This window comes from Oculina patagonica, chromosome 3 (genome assembly GCF_052425735.1).
Source record: "Oculina patagonica isolate OP01 chromosome 3, crgOcupat, whole genome shotgun sequence".
In the NCBI taxonomy this organism is placed as follows: Eukaryota; Metazoa; Cnidaria; class Anthozoa; order Scleractinia; family Oculinidae; genus Oculina; species Oculina patagonica.
In genome coordinates this window covers 17,399,015-17,415,658 of record NC_135760.1, presented here as the reverse complement: position 1 = coordinate 17,415,658, position 16,644 = coordinate 17,399,015, and the positions used below count along the sequence as shown (strand labels likewise).

At 39.0% G+C, this 16,644-nt stretch overlaps 2 protein-coding genes across 2 annotated transcripts; both read left to right on the top strand.

The window, feature by feature from the left end:
- The first annotated feature begins 13,559 nt into the window (after positions 1-13,559).
- LOC144647517 (uncharacterized) lies at positions 13,560-14,189 on the top strand. The gene has a single exon (XM_078507315.1). It carries the CDS (start codon positions 13,560-13,562, stop codon positions 14,187-14,189), a length of 630 nt encoding a protein of 209 aa, XP_078363441.1.
- A 521-nt stretch (positions 14,190-14,710) lies between these two features.
- Positions 14,711-16,641, top strand: LOC144647516 (uncharacterized). The gene has a single exon (XM_078507314.1). The coding sequence runs from the start codon at positions 14,711-14,713 to the stop codon at positions 15,884-15,886; it is 1,176 nt and encodes a 391-aa protein (XP_078363440.1). The 3' UTR covers positions 15,887-16,641.
- Positions 16,642-16,644: the final 3 nt, after the last annotated feature.

The window sequence follows — 16,644 nt, the reverse complement described above, 5'->3', positions numbered from 1 at the left end:
TCAAGGGTTCTATGAGCAGAGTCTTGAATGTGTTAATATTAACTGATAGCTAAGAATTGGTCGAGATTTTGACTGCTAGGTGAGAAATGACGATTTTTAAATATGACTTATAACTCCTTCAAAATAACTTTACCATTCTCACGTGAAAAACATTGTCCCCACGCACGTAATTTCAATGTTGGTGATGTTGGTCCCGTCTGACTTCCTCAGTTTGAGATCGTGTTTAAAATCATTCTTAGATTTTATTAAAGGTGCCATTCTTTTTAAGAAACGTAACAAAAACCTCTTCTTGAAAATAAATTCACGTGAAAAACGTCTGAAGTTTAACATGTCGCCACGCATGTAATTTCAATGTTGGTGATGTTGTTCACGTCTGACTTGTTCTGTTTCAGATCGTGTTTAAAGTCATTCTAAGATTTTTTTAAGAGGTGCCATTCTTTAAAGAAACGTAACAAATACTTATTCGTCTCTGAATTCAGCTGAAATCGCCAACTGATGTTTCTGCTGATGTTTTAGACGAGCACTTTTCAACAAAATAAAGATCATTTTATTTAAAAGCAGTCCGGTGTCGGGAAATAATATTAAAATAGCTACAGTTGGATCTGCATAAAATTAATGGAAGGAAAAACCTACTTTCATGAGATAATCTAATTGGCGCGTGTCGCGTGTCGCGGGTAAAAGTCGCGGGTCGCGGGTAAAATGTCGCGGGTAGACAAAAATGTCGCGGGTACAAAAAATTGTCGCGGGTCCGAAAAAAAGGTAAATTTGTTTGTTTTATAGTTTTTCTTAAGTTCAATACCTCATTAAAGATAATAGAATAACAATAACAAGTACTTCAATGTAAATTAAACTTTACTTTAGTTTTCTAGTGACCTCTAGTTTTCCATGGACAATTTTCGAACAGTATACTACTCTAATGTTATTTTCTTTTCTGTTTTTCCAAAAATAGTTGAACGTTATAAATGATAAATTGACGTTAACTATAGCACCAACAGCAATATCTCAAAAGTTAGACAAAAATGTATTTGCTTCCTGAAATGGAATAAATACTTGTGCTTGCAAAAAGTTACATGTACGTCGCTAGTGGGAACCGGTATCATCTCAACTGTTTTCTCGAATTCACCAGCGAATTTAGTTGATTCGATTAAAGCCATTTTTCTCGAGGCTATACCAATACTTATGCTTTCAAAAAGTAACACAGGGTATTTATTCCATACTTTTTTTGTCTAGTAGAGGTTGTCGGTAGCATGTATGTATGTGTGTGTGTGTAATTTTAAGCGAAGCAATGTGCACCTTTGCAGCTTTGTTTTTTCGACGCGCTGCGTACAGCCGTGTCAAAGTTAAGCTTAATAAACTGGAAAAATCGCGTAAACAAAGTTACAATGGTTGAATTTTCGTTATATTTGTAATAAACAAAATACAAGTAGAAGGAGCTTTGTACGGATTATTATTAACTGTTGCAAAACTTTGGAAAACGCACTCGTTTTGCTGCGCTCGTTAGTTCGGTTCGTTTCCAAAGGCTTGCAACTCGTGAATGAAAATTCTTACGGCGCACTTTCTACAAAGAAATCTTTATTTTCTAAAAAAAATTTTAATTTAAAACGCGAAGACCGCTTACCTTTGAAAGCTATCACCTCCAGATATCGTTAAAACTTAGACTTAGTAGAAGTAGCAGACAGGTGTTGTATACAACAAGGTTATGGAAAGGATTCCAGACAGTGCCAACTCCGCGTCGTTGAAGAAAGATTGTCTCCGGCTTCGCCTTTTCGAAATAATTCCACTGAGAGATTCTTGAGTCGGGTGATCAAAGTAAAAAAAAGTCTAAACGGTACCACGAAATATAGAACTTGTACCACGAAGTATAGAGCTGTAAACGCGAGCGAACAGCGTTCTAATAATTGAACTTTTCGACACGGAAACGTATCAATAAAATCTGTCGCAAAGTGGAGGAGTGACGTATGTTGAAGGCGATTCACAGCAGTCAAACGCAGAAATCCCGCACCACTTTCGCTTTTCGTTGCGTAACTTTGTTAAAGTTTGACAGAAATTTTTGAAAGTCTTTCGTCAAAAAAAAGTTATAAAAGTGGCGATGGGAAACCAAATTACGATACATACACAATGTCAACAAGTCATTGCTATTGTATTATTGTTTTATTATCTTGAACGTTGGTGTAGTATATCCTGTTCAAAAACTAGAAAGCAAAAGTAAAGTTAAATTTTTCGTCTGTACCTACTTTCAATCACTTGTTATCGTTATTCTATTATCTTTAATGAGGTATTGAACTTAAGAAAAACTATAAAACAAAAAATATAACTTTTTTCGGACCCGCGACAATTTTTTGTACCCGCGACATTTTACCCGCGACAATTTTGTCTACCCGCGACATTTTACCCGCGACACGCGACACGCGCCAATTAGATTATCTCTACTTTCATGGTATTGAAGTAGACATGGGCGCACTCTGTGAAGTATTCAAATTGCATGTACTAAATTTTCTATAAAATTTCCACCATAATGTTTTCAATATGCTACTCCGATTTGCATATAATAGTTTCTCGTCGGGTTTAGCTGCCACTTCATAAATACGGGTTATCTTGCATGCACTCATGGTTCTTCTTTGGTCTATAGGCCATTTTGAACTTGATTAAAATTAAAGATGAAATTCTAGGAGGTCCCATAGGAGTTAGTCTCCCTCGCAGCCGTTTTTAGTGTCGTCACGCAACAAAAATTCCTCCCCACAAACGGCTGCTCACATTCGAACAAAATTCCTTTCCGCATTTCAACCAATCACCATTCGGTTCACATATCTCGGGAACCGTGCCCGCCAAAGTAATCAACCAATCGCGTTGCGTGTTTTATCTTGGAGTTCTCGGTTCAAAATGTCCAAGAGGCTTTGTTGTTAGCAATACATTTCAAATTTCGAGCTTAAATGCAAATGCGTTGAGAACCATTTCGATTTTCCGGCGATTATTCTGATTTGTTCATGTCTGGACGTGAATGTGATCTGCTATTCAGCGACCAGCGAGTTGTCAGTTTGCAAAGTCGGCTATTGGACGGCTTATAAGACCTTTATAATATAACGTTTCAATTTGGCCTCTGATCATCTTCAAGAGCTTAAAACTGAATTGATGGGAATCTTTAAGGATCAGGAAATTCAAAGAACGAGAGTCGAGAAAGACAATGGAGAACTCCCAAGGCAGCTCCATGCCGTGGGAAAGCTTCGAAATCAGTTTACAATTTCCGATCAATACCACTTGACAATGACTTGATACAGGAGAGACTTAACCGAAACCCGTAGGTAGGTTGACAAAAACATCCTTCTCTTCCTCGACTACATTTTGTAATTACTGTTTTTCCTGTGAATTCGCAATGTTAATTAATCCGCTGTGAAAACTTTTAGGAATGAATAAAATATATAAATACACGTTGGCTGCTTCAGTTCGAACGTTTGATCTGAATCAGTGTCTGAATGTTCCGCAAAACTTAAAATACTGGAAAACATTTCGCTCTGTTTCAATAAAGACGTCCAGAACCGCAATCTTTCGGGAAGAAGAGACAAGACTACGAAAATAATAATTATATTTGTTACATATTCGCACCCCAACGCATACTTCGCCGTGAATGACTTGCACGGCGAAGAACTGGCGATAATGATCCCAACACAAATTTAATGTAGTCAACTTAACTCTTTTTACGCGGCAAAGGCATTTAAAACTTTTTATGAGACGCATGGTCTTCGCTTTTAATTCTTCTGCGTTTGTAAACCGGATAAAACTGAACGTTACCGGTGTAAAGTTATTTTCAGAAAAATGATTTATCCGAAGCCAGACAATGTAGCGCCGCATGTTGACCCGTTGCTAAATAAGCTAAAAGATAAATGTTTGCGTGTTTCATTTGTATGCTGTTTTTTTGCAACGGTCTGCGAAGCGAAGCCCTTTTTCATAACTTAACCACAGAAGGGTTTAATCAGCACCAGTTATAGAGAGTTGTGGCTGCGGAATAAAACTAATTTCACTGTTATTGTTCATCAGAACTTGTTGCGTGCGTGCGAAATACATGGGATCGAATGTCATTTGAAACGCAGACATGCAGCATGATTTCAACGCCGCAAAATTACAGGAGTTACTCTGTGTATTTGATTAGTTTCTGCTCCAAATTCAAACCGAAATAACATTGTCTTTGTAATCATGCAAGTGATTTAAAAATACGCTGTAGAGAATTTTAAAAGCTGACACCACAGTCCCGTGAATGATTCTAAATGCTCGGTGATTTCGTTGAATATCGAATGCATTGTCCATTTTTTTTTAATGTTTCAAAACGCGTTGACAATGTTTTGAAAAAATATTTAGAAGTGAATTGCAACGCTTTCTGGTTCGGTCGAAAAAAATGCCAACGTTTTCTAAACGCATCCAAATGTTCTTCTCTGCAACAACCCAGTTCGCGGGAAACACATGTTGATTACAATCTCCTGTGCTGTGATTGGTCACATAAGAAACAAAGGGAAAGGAATGCTGTTCGAATGTGAGCAGCCGTTTGTGGGGAGGAATGTTGCGTGACGACACTAAAAACGGCTGCGAGGGAGACTACATAAGAGTTGACACGGGTATTCATTCCGGTTCCAACCTCCACCATCGATCCCTGGTGCTGACCAGAAGGATCGCGGCCTCTGGGGACGAAAATGCACTACACAGCTAAAAGTCTTTCATTGCGCAAGCGCGTTCAAGACTTAAAAGGTATTTATTTCTTAAACTGGCAAGTGGTGACAGTGAAGGTTTAGAAATATCGACGAAAATCCGAATTGTTGTTAACAATAGTTACCCCAAGATAATGAAGTATTAAGGTCGCACAGGACCCTTGCTCATTAATATATTCATTAGCCAAATTTCTTGTTGGAGTGCTATCTTGTAAAGCTTTAATTCACTACATTTTGAATATCGAGATTCCTCTAAAATTTAATAAGGATACTCAGAGATGATGGAATTACTTCATGATTGTCCTTTTACTGAGAGATGACCGTTGTCTGTGATGTTACAAGCCCTTAAACGTTTAACTGAAGATAATGCGATTTTCTGTCCAAGTTTTTAGCTAGCACAGCGCACCAAATTAAATGATTATATAGCCTAGTGATAAATCGTAACTTCTTTTGTGCTCCCACTAGAGCAAAATTTTCGATTTCAAAAACTGCTACAAGTTAATGGCTTCTAAGAGAGTAAAAATGTGAAATCTAAACTTTGAAACATGCTATCTTCATTTTGAGAAGGAAATTTAAAAATTCGCTCTAGGCAGAGCACAATAGAGTACACCAAGTTTATGTTCCTCGCGAATCAACTCTTGAAATTCTATAAAGGCGGAGAAAACTTGGACACAAAATTGCAGGATTTTCCGCTTCCGAAGACCTTCGGAGTCAATGTTTACAACAACTTGTGATATATTCAAAGCTGTGAATCTAATTATGATAAATCCCTATGTTCCAGCGCACGTGGCACAAAGCTGAGAACAATTACTAGTAATTACTTGTACAAAAGAGTTTAAAAACAAACATTCTCATGAATATTTCGTTTGTTGTCGGCTTCAGTCGTCCTGCAGTTCGTGCATACTCTTTAAATAAATACATACTATAATGATTGCAAGGGTCCTGCGCGACCTTAAGAGCAAATTTTTTTTAAGACCGCGTGAAAACAAAAAATTGCGGTAAAAACTTTCAAAATCAACTATCTTCATTTTTGGCTCAGAGATACCTTTTGGTGAGTCGATAAACGTGGTGTTTTTTTTGTTTAAATCTACTTTAAGTTTCGAGAAAATACTCAAAAACTGTAACGAGTGCCCGGCGACATAAAATGGCCGAAACGAGAGCGACGAACATGGTCACAAGAACTTTGCTCATCAAAAGCGCAAATTGAAGATGGCCTTTCTCAAGTTTGTATATTTGTACAGGATGCATTGACGAATAATTTGAGTCGAAATTAAGGATAATCAACTGAACTATGAAATTCAGGCGGGCGTTTAAAAATCGCCATTGTTTCTTTGTTTACAGATTTCATTTTGGAGCATTTTTTCACGAAACACTTTTCCTATGCGGTATAACTCAGATTTGCCTGAAACTTTGGCTTAGATAAGTAGAAATGATGTACTTTTTAAGGATATAAAAATTTGCTTGGGGCTTTTAATTTTATCCAAGAAATAGTCCGTCCTATTTCGAGGAAATCACTCGACAGTGACTTATGTTAACAAAGCAAATAATTGAATTACGCGGTACGCTTTCTCTTTAATAAAGCCGACATTTGAACACAATCGTATCATTTAGCTACATACGAGTTTATTTATAAATATTTTACTCTTACCTTGCAAAAGCAGTGGTAAAACATTGTTTTCCCCATTCTTTCGTCGGCAAATTGCAGTTTGCCACACGGGCAAGCGGCTATGTTGCTAATGACACGATCAGTCGCTATTAGCAAAGGCCCTCGTAAACATGGTATTTCTTGAAAATTTTAACCATATTTCAGATTCCATACAGCCATTCATATAAGGGACTTGATAATACGATGAGCAGATGCACTTAACGAGGTTTGAAGCCTCAAAGAAGATGTTGGGAAATTCAACGAACGGTTACGTGTCATTGCTCGCGAACCCTCGTGTTTGTCACGCAATGAGTCACGAACTCCCGGGGCTAGGGTGGTGGCTGGGTACTGTACAAGGGGGCTCTCTACAAAGGCTGCATTTTTTCACACTGGTGGGTAAGGAAACTGTAATTTAGGTACATTCGACTCCCGATAACTTGAATTCGCGTTGTAAAAGTTTTCTGATGCTCTATTGTACGTCCACATTTGCAATCTCTCACTTAGTCATAAAAAAAACCGCTTTTAGAAGCTCCAATTTCCCTTTTATTTATTCAATACAAAAAATTAAAGATGTACAGACTTGATATAAGTACTGCATCTAGCACCAACGGTACGGTAATTCGTGCAGGCTTTATATTGCTGTTGAAATTATTTTACTATTATATGGAACCCCAAAAAAGTGATCAATCTGGGCGTGGTAAACGCTTTTTTGTTTGAACCCGGAGGAAACCATTTCTATCAATGTACTCTGCCAACAAATCATGAAAGCATTTTTTCCCTTTAAGCGCAACTCAAAACGAAACCTTGGTGACTAAACTGACAGTCCTTCTGACTGGTAGTAAATCTTTTTCGCACGGCACCGGCTTTAAGCGCCCAACCCATTGGAAGGTTTCTGCTGGCAGGTGCATGTCCAGGTCTTGTGTTTGCAACCACAACTGGCACTGATGGGGCCTGGCCCTCCAGTCTCTCTGCATAGGCCTCTATCGCTCTGTCTGTCAAAGTCTCCCGCTCTAGAGCTCTCTCATGTTTACCACAATCTAAGTGCCGCTGCATTGAAGAATGTCTTTGAAAGGTCCGCGTGCAACCCTCCTCAGGACAAGCAAAAAGAGCTTCGTCTGCGCGTGTGAGGTTTTCTTCAGTGATAGCATCTCGGTCTACTTCATCACCATGAAGTTGGGGCGGTGCATTTGTTCGTCTTGCCTTGATTGAAGTGAAGGAGCTGGAATGCGTTAGAGTGGCTGTGAGAGTTGGAAGCTCTGATGCAGATGGATACTGCAACTTTGATTTCCATTCTATACTCTATTAAACTCTCTACTCAATAAAAGCAGCGATCAACAAAATATCAGTTCTTGTTTGCTTTGGAAACTGTGGCGCGACGCTCATTATATTGTTAGAGCTACACCTAATCTAATTTATTTTTCATTTCTGTGTTTTTACCAAATTGATTTGTAAATAGAATCTCGGATATTTAAAATGCTTTTTTCACTTTTTTCAAACCAAAAATATGTGACCCGTTTTTTAGTGCAGAATGCACTATTGTGATGGTTTGTTGGGGCTGTCGTCCGCTAAACCCCTAAAGCGCTATGGTGTAAACTTTAATAGTCAATTAATTAATTAATATCAATTTATTAATTATTTCTTGTGAAGGGGGTGGGGTGGGGAGCACCTGACCGTACCCCTAGGTAAAACCTGGAGCACATCTACGTTACTTTCATATGAAGATCTCAAACGTATATATTTGTTTCAGAAAACCCTTTGCTCTCCTTGTGGTACTACTCAACGTAATTTACACCAAACGCATGCGCAGATTAGTCTACGTTGTTTTCTGGAACTATCATGAACATCGCTTGTATTGCGTGTTTGCGGTAGGCTTCCTGCAGACTTCTTGGCGCCAAGTAAAAACCGCAAATTAATTAAATTAGATTTTGAGACTTTCACATCGCTTTCGTAATTAGGTATGCAAAAACTTGCACCGGGATTTTCGGCGTGAACACCTGATAACCAGGAAACAAATATCCTAGCTGTACTGCGTTTTAAAAAACCTGTCGAAAAATATGTTTTTGATTAGATTTGTTTCTTTAGTTTTTGAGAATCGTCTTTCGTGCAGTCTAAACCGTAACTTAATTAAATTAAACACATGTCATCGATGCCGCCGTAAAACAAACAAAAAACAAAAGTTTCATGTTATCGCATTTTCAAGGAAGACAAAAGTATTTTGTTACAAACGAACAAGTGTCGTGATACGTTCGCAAAGATTAGCGTAAGGAACACCTGGGAAAGAATACAAGTAGCCTGTGAACAGTTTTTCCGAAAGTAAAATAAAGCAAATAAACACGAACATATATAAAACATCATACTTTCAATTGTTCCATATTGCATTCTGCACTTACCAAATCATCGAGATTTTTTTTTTAATCCGTGCCAGACCATGACGCTTAAACTGCTCCACAAAACAAAACCAAAAAACCAAATAAATGTTACTTCGAAAAAACAAAGCTAAAAAACAACTGCAGTACTCCGTTAAAAAATGCAACACTAACGGCAACAGTTACTCGGTGATTTTACCCGTTTCAGGTTTAATAAATTTGCCAGTTTCCCAGTAATTAACTTCATATAGTATCTTTATTGTATCTTTTTAACGTGAAAACGTATTTTCATCTACATTGCCGTGGCTTGTTTGGAACTGAAAGGGTTTTTAGACTTTTTATTACCCCGTTTATGAGCCCTTACGTTTAAATTAAAGCCCCACCAAAACCACTTACGAAGATGTATAAACCCAGGGATTATAACCGAAATTTTACGGTATTTCTCAAAGTATATAGCCCACCAAGTTTAATTCAATGTGTAACTTAACCTTCCCTCAAGTGACATATCATTGCGTGACAGATCACGGAGCGAAATACGTACGTCAAGCCGCCATTTTCGCTCAAGTTGATCTGCAAAAACAATAGCCTGCGTTGCAGACGAACAAAACCCCGGTTATATCCGTCTGCGAATTAGAGCACAAAAGCTTGTTCCGGGCCCCCGCGTGTTACCAGGGATTTCTATAATAACCTCTGATTGGCTTTTGAATAGGGCCGTTCTTTCGTGCGCCGCAATTGGTCAAGTGGATGTTGTGAAACCATAGTTACGCGTTCGATGAGTACCAGATACCAGTTAGGTCAGATACCAGATACCAGTTAGGTCAGTTACAGTAAAACGTTTTTGTCATATAATTTGCACATTTGCCGTTCGATGGAATTGGTCATCCGATTTATTTCGCTTTTCACTCGTTTAGAAAGGGCACTATATGTTGTCAGCCGTATTATTTGGAGGCGTTTTAAGTTGAGAGACTATCGCTTTATTTAATAATAGCAAATGTGTAGAGGTCATAGTCACGGCTTTCCGTTTGTATATTTTGACACCTCTGTTTTAAATTTGTCATATGTAATTAATTGCGGTATGTCTTGGAACATTCATATTTGTAAGATATTTGTAGAGCTCTCGAAATATTCGCCGCTCTGGTCCTAAATTTTCCGTGAAGATGTCGACTGTACTTGCATTCTGCATTTGTAATGCCGGGTCGGCTGTTTATTGTGTTGCAAGGTGTGTGGCTTTTCATCACGGATGACGGATGTGCATTGTGTGACATTCTTTCACCACAAGACAAATGTAGATTATTTAACATTTCTTCCACGACCTTTTTGCTTGTCAGTTGTGTTTGCTTCTTGCCGTTATTGTTGTTTTCTTTTTTATCAGGTTTGTGCGAACCGGCTGCTTTTTTACCGCTTCAAACGCTAATTCTTACCGATCTGCCGTGATCGCCGCCAAGTTTATTTTGTATCTGTTATTCATCAAAAGCGAAATAATGGTGTTGCGAAATCCATTCGACCATTCACGGCGCATGAAAGAACGGCCCTATTCAAGAGCCAATCAAAGGTTATCCCTGGTAACACGCGGGGGGGGGGGGGGCGGAACAAGCTTTTGTGCTCTAATTCGCAGACGGATATAACCGGGGTTTTGTTCGTCTGCAACGCAGGCTACAAAAACAACGGCTAAAACGCGTTTTTAAAAAAGTGAAGCAAGTTTCTTCTATGAAGTGGCCGTTTTCACTAAATGTGGTTGGAACTGTGAAGTCTGGAATGCGGTGTTTTTTTGCAAGGACCTTCCGGCAAAGTTATTGCTGATTTACGAGATTTTTAGGAAATCTGAATACTGTGATTTGGGAAACACCGTCCGAGTGCTGGTAACGTATTTAAAACAAAATTAGGATACAAAGCAATCTTCAACAAATTGTTACGCCAGGTAAGCTAAATATGTTGAGTTTTGAATCAAATAGAGCGTTTTCACTCACGTGACCAGATTTCTCCATTATCATGGCAACCGACTTTATCCGCCATATTGGTGTTCCATCGAAGCAGAGTTTGTGTAGCGTCACACAACAGTTAGAGCATAATTTACAGTTTTTCGACTACTTTAATGCGCGAAACAACTCATTTACATTGAGATTCTTTGCATTCTCGTCGGCTGTGGCAATAATACGGGGAAAAGAAGGCCCAGTGGTGAAAAACTGAGTTTATTCGTGTTCTACGTGTTATTGTCAACCAAGGCAAGTACAGTACGTGGAATACCTGACTACGGAAAGAGGAAGATGTATTTCTGCCATAAGTAGAGACGATTTAGCTGATGCTGTATGTTAGAAAATGACCGAGTTAGCAGCAAGCATTTCGAAGATTGAAGATCTGACACAGTACCGGTATGTCCCAAGAAAACAAACTGATATCTGTTGGTAAGATATGAGGTGAACCAATCTTTCGCTACTCCACGAAATCCACAATAATCTAGTTTCTCACTCTAGATGTTATGATTTACAGTATCAAAGGCTTTACTGAAATCTTAAAATAATTATACCACAAGAAAGTTCGTTGCAGTCAATTGCATGTTGCATCAAGTCGATGATGCTTAGAATGGCATGATCAGTGCAGTGTTTTCACAGAAACCAAACTGTTTGCAATAAACTACTTTCTTCTTTGCCAAGAGGTATAGTATTCTCTTATGCATCAATTTTTGCAACAGTTTATTGAATATGGGCAGAATTGTCTAAACTTGTTTGTAAGGCCTAAACTTGTTTATAACACAGGGGTAACTTAAGTTTTTTTTTAATTGCTTGGGACAATTCCAGTAGAATTCAAAAGGAAGCATTTATTAAATATAATTTCTCGTAGTAGAGGCTTAGATATGGCATATTAAGTAGCTCTTAGGATGTTAATTGGTATACTAAAGGGGTCCAGTAGACTTGTTGGCATTTAGTTTAATAATTTTATTTTCAATTTCCACAGTTGTTATGGGAAATAGAAAGAAATTATCCTGAGATGAAGGTGTGAGATACTGAAGGGGGAATTTATTACTCTACGAACACTCTTAGCCAAAAAATATCCAATATAAACAAAGAAAGTGTTAACAGCATAATTTTGCCATTGACTTAGGATCATTTTTTTTAGTGTCATCAACAAGTAATTTAGTGGGAGTACATCCAGATCTGCATCTAAGGTTGACAAGTTGTCTTATCTCCTTCCAGTCGACTTTCTTGGAATCAGACTTATTTACATGAAAGTGATTATTTTTATAGTTATTTTTACTTACTTTTAGCAAGTGGTTATGCCCATTCCAAAGTTTAAATTTTGAATGATAATAAGTAGGTTTGGTTTTCATATACTTCTTTTAGAATGATAATTGAGTCGCTTAATGCAGTTGTCCATGGTTTGGATTTCATTTTAGATTCACGTTTAGAAAGTTGTTTGATAGGGATATGAACAACAATTATTTCTGAGATTCTAGTGTAAAAGGAATTAAACATTACATAAGGATCACTGGATATCTTGAATTAGAGCAGATTCATAAAAAATTAAAATCGTCTCATTATTAGATCTTAATATTAAGCCAATTTATACCAATATCAACACGCATTTTCTCCTCCTTGGCCTCTTATATTTTAGTTTAATTTTTCTTACTATCTCTACCCGCAAGTAACGAGATTCATTCCCATCATGTATATGTGAGGAGACATTAGATGTTGGTCCCATTGGTGCTCAAAGGGTTGAAGTAGCTGCATATATTTCTAAGCAACAAAGTTTCGCGATTTGATTTTATTTGATACAAGTACATGAATGTACTGTTTCTATCGTCTATGGGGAATACACCTTTTGTGTATTTGGTGGAGATGAAGTGCTCCCATTGAGGTCACCCTTTACCCCATAGACTCTTATGACTCCTTATCCCGGGGGATTCGACCCCTAGAGAGGATTATCAACTCTACATACCCTGGGGGATTATTACCCCCTAGAGAGGATTATCACCTCTCACTAAGTACCCTGGGGGATTATCACCCCCTAGAGAGGATGATCACCTCTCACTCAGTACCCTTGGGGGATTATCATCCCCTCTTGAGGATTAACACCTCGTACTGAGTACCCTGGGGGATTATCACCCCTGGGGAAATCTTAGGAAAAGTGACCTACAATTCTTAATTGGAGTGCTTCATCCCTTACCCCTTTTCCCCACAAATATTCTGGTTGTGTTGTTTGTTTATATATAGTTATAATAAGGGTTATGGGTTAGGAACATTAATTGGGAAGAGAAGAATAAATTTTTTTTACAATTAGGAAGTGGTTGAAAACAAGAGGACCCCTCAGGTATTTAAAAAGTTTTTTGTATCTGCGTGAGAATCCAATTTAAGGAGGTCTAGATTGAAATCTCCCAAGGTAATGGAGAACTTATCCTTCCTATGAATCCTGTCAACTGTAGAGTTAAGATTATCCATAAATGAATTTATTTGCTTGCAAATAAAAGTTTTTATGCTTGCTATTCCTTTAATGTTTTTAGTTTACATAAGATGGGAGATGTCTAGCTTAGATAGGGGTGAAGGGGCGTTGATTGCTTATGTCTGATAATTTCGACCTTTGAGACCTCTCACAATAGTTTAGTGTTGTGCAAGAATCACGAGACAGTCAGGGACTTCAACACAATAGAAGTTACTATTGTGCAATGCTCACGCGCTGCTCAGTAAAAGTACGTAGCCTCGTTTTCCAGATCCCAACTTGATAAAATAGGGATGTTTTCTTGTTATCGTCCTCTTAGTCGGGAAGACTTTCTGAAGATACAAGCTCACAAGCAATCAGCAATCAACCTCCCAGATAAAGTTAAGTATTCCCCATTTTAATTTTTTTTTTTCTTTCCTTATTATGGATCAACAAACCAAGGTACTTATTTTGGGACACTCCTTTGTGAGAAGATTTAAACTGTTTGTAAGTGAGGGTATCGACGAGAGAACATATCCCGACCTTGACCTGAGCGCGGTAGATCTCCATTTCTTGGGAATTGGAGGTCGAACTGTTCCCAAAACCCGCTCATTCGACCTTGAAGATGTTAGAGCCTTGCAGCCAGAAATTGTTATTTTAGAAATCGGGTCTAATGACCTATGTGAAGTCGGACTCCGCCCTGAAACAGTGGGTTCAAATATTGAGAGCTTCGTTTGTACGCTCCATGAGGTTTGCAAGGTCGCATATGTGATGGTATGTCAAGTCATTCATAGAGCTTCACCTCCATCGCACTCCCCTCAATACAATGCTGATGTTGACATTCTGAATCAATATCTGCAAGTCGTGTTAGAACCGTTACCTTTTGCCGAGTTTTGGTCTCACAAAGGTTTAAAGGCGCCCAACATACCCATTTTTCGGAGGGACGGTGTTCACCTCAATGATCAAGCCAACTACGCTCTTTATCGGAGCTACAGGGGAGCCATTCTCTGCGCCTTGAAAAGGGTCGCATCTGGGAGGGACATCAATCCCTACAAAGAACATCCTTTTGCCTGAATTTGCAGTGATACTGAATGGTGTTAAACAGAACAATATGTTTTTATTATTATTTTTTTTTTGGCAAACAACATTGATGTTTGTGCGGTTTTTCATTTTCACGAATAATTTTTGACGGTTATTTTTCCCTAACTATGCCGCTAACTGACAGCTTCAAACTCGTCAAATCCTACAGGCATTTGCGTTGGCGCTTTTATGGCGCGCTTGTTGTTACTATTGTAAAAGGCCACTTTCTATTGATCTCCGGCAGTATAGCATGTTCCGGGCGGCGTCTCAATCTTTTGGGTATGCCAAACATGTTGCCGATTTTGTTCTTTTGGGTGTGCCTTCATTATTTTTGTTTATACATATTACTTTCAGTAAATGTCCTGGGGATTTATCGACCGCACCCCCTGGGGGTCATTCTATTATTCTATTTTTCTTTTAATGCCTGATTTTATCCGAATTTACGTCAATGTTTTTTCCGCGTTTTGCTCAAAGTTGGCCCATTTTTGTCTTTTCCATTCTCCCAAACCAGAATGATGACTCGTGGAAAGCGTCGTGCTGTTCCCAGCACCCAGAGCCAAAAGGCTAGTTCGAAGAAACAAGGCTCCAAGCGCTCGGCTCCTCCTGCTGCTAAACGTGCCAAGACAGTTCAAGCGATCAATGAACCGGAGGCAGCTCATCCAAGCCGTTTGGAACGAAGTCCGTTGGTGGCTCGAGGAAACTCGTCCACTTTGGCTTCCACATCCGAAGCGCAGCAAGCCATCCTCACGCCTGTGGGACGGGACATTTCCATCCCTGCGTTAACGTCCGCGATCTCGGCGGCAGTGATCAAAGGCCTGACCGATTCTGGGGTCATTTCCAGTTCAAGTAACAAAACAAAAGAACACGACAAAACCATGGACGCAAATATATCTGTACAGGATTCAGTAGACGAAGTAGTTCAAGATTTAACTGGTGAGGGCCATGATACTGCTATTAGTAGTTTTGTCGATACACTCGATACTAACAACCGGCCGCAACAAGTACATAAGTTGATTTCTGTCCCTTTAGCTAGTAGGGTGCCCGAAAAAATACAGAACAAAATTTGGGCCAACGAATATGTAGATCTCGGTAATCTTTGCGTTTCTATTCCAGGCGATCCAAAATACAACTTTACTGTTAAAACATCTTCAACGTCACAACAGCCGGTTGTTAGTCTCGAGCCCGTCCAGCAAACAAAACGTATAGCTACTATAGATCATTGGACGTCTGCCTTCCAAATTTTTGTTGCTATATACACCATTCGTTTTCCAGAATGTGCGCCGGCGTTAATGAAGTACAGCGCGACTGTGCGTGATTTAGCTGCGAAAAATGCTCATTGGCGGTACTACGACGAAAATTTTCGCTATCTCAGGCAAAAATCTCTTTTTCCGTGGGATGAAATGCAATGGGAATTGTGGTTGCAGGCGCACCACATGAACCGAAGTTCTTTTCAGACCACCTCCCCAAGCAATAGTACCAGGCCAGCTAAACAGTCCTTTCCGAGAGGCTACTGCTGGAAATTTCATCAAGGAGACACGTGTTTCGGGTGTAATTTCAAACACGAATGTTTCAAATGCGGAGCCACACATCCAGCATTTCGATGTCGGGTCACAAAAGATTCAAAGTCTTCCGCAGCTCCTTCACGCCCAGTCCGCGCCAACACCTCTACCAACACCAATTCAAGTAAATAAATTACGTGTCTACTTAGCTGGTTATCCTATTACGTCCAAAAATTATCTGATTAACGGCTTTCTAAATGGTTTCTCACTTGATTTTGTTGGCCCACGAGTAGGGTCTACATGTGTCAATCTTCTGTCAGCGCTTCAAAACCCAGACGCAGTTAATGTTAAACTCTCAAAGGAATTAAATCTAGGAAGAATAGCGGGGCCATTTCCCACACGGCCTCTTTCGTCTTTACGTATTTCGCCTTTAGGTTTAATTCCCAAGAAAACGCCGGGGGAGTTCCGCTTAATACATCATTTGTCTTTTCCTTTTGGCAAATCAGTTAATTCGCAAATTCCTAAGTAGCGTCATGTGTTCATTATGCTTCAATTGATGATGCTGTTAGGCTAATTAGACGCACAGGCAGGGGCTGTGCGCTCGCTAAAACAGACGTAAAGAACGCTTTTCGCTTAATTCCAGTTAGCCCAAGGGATTACAATTTGCTAGGAATTTTTTGGCAAGATCAATTTTATTATGATAGATGCCTCCCTATGGGGTGTGCTAGCTCATGTAAGATTTTTGAATCATTTAGTTCTTCCCTCGAATGGATTGGCAGACACAAATTAGGAATACCAGGCATTTTGCATATCTTAGACGATTTCCTTATAATCGAACGTGATGGAGCTTCGTGCTCAAATAGCTTGTGTAATTTTCTTAGGATGTGTGATGAGTTAGGAGTTCCCATGGCACCTGAAAAAACTGTTGGTCCAAGTACTACTTTATCTTT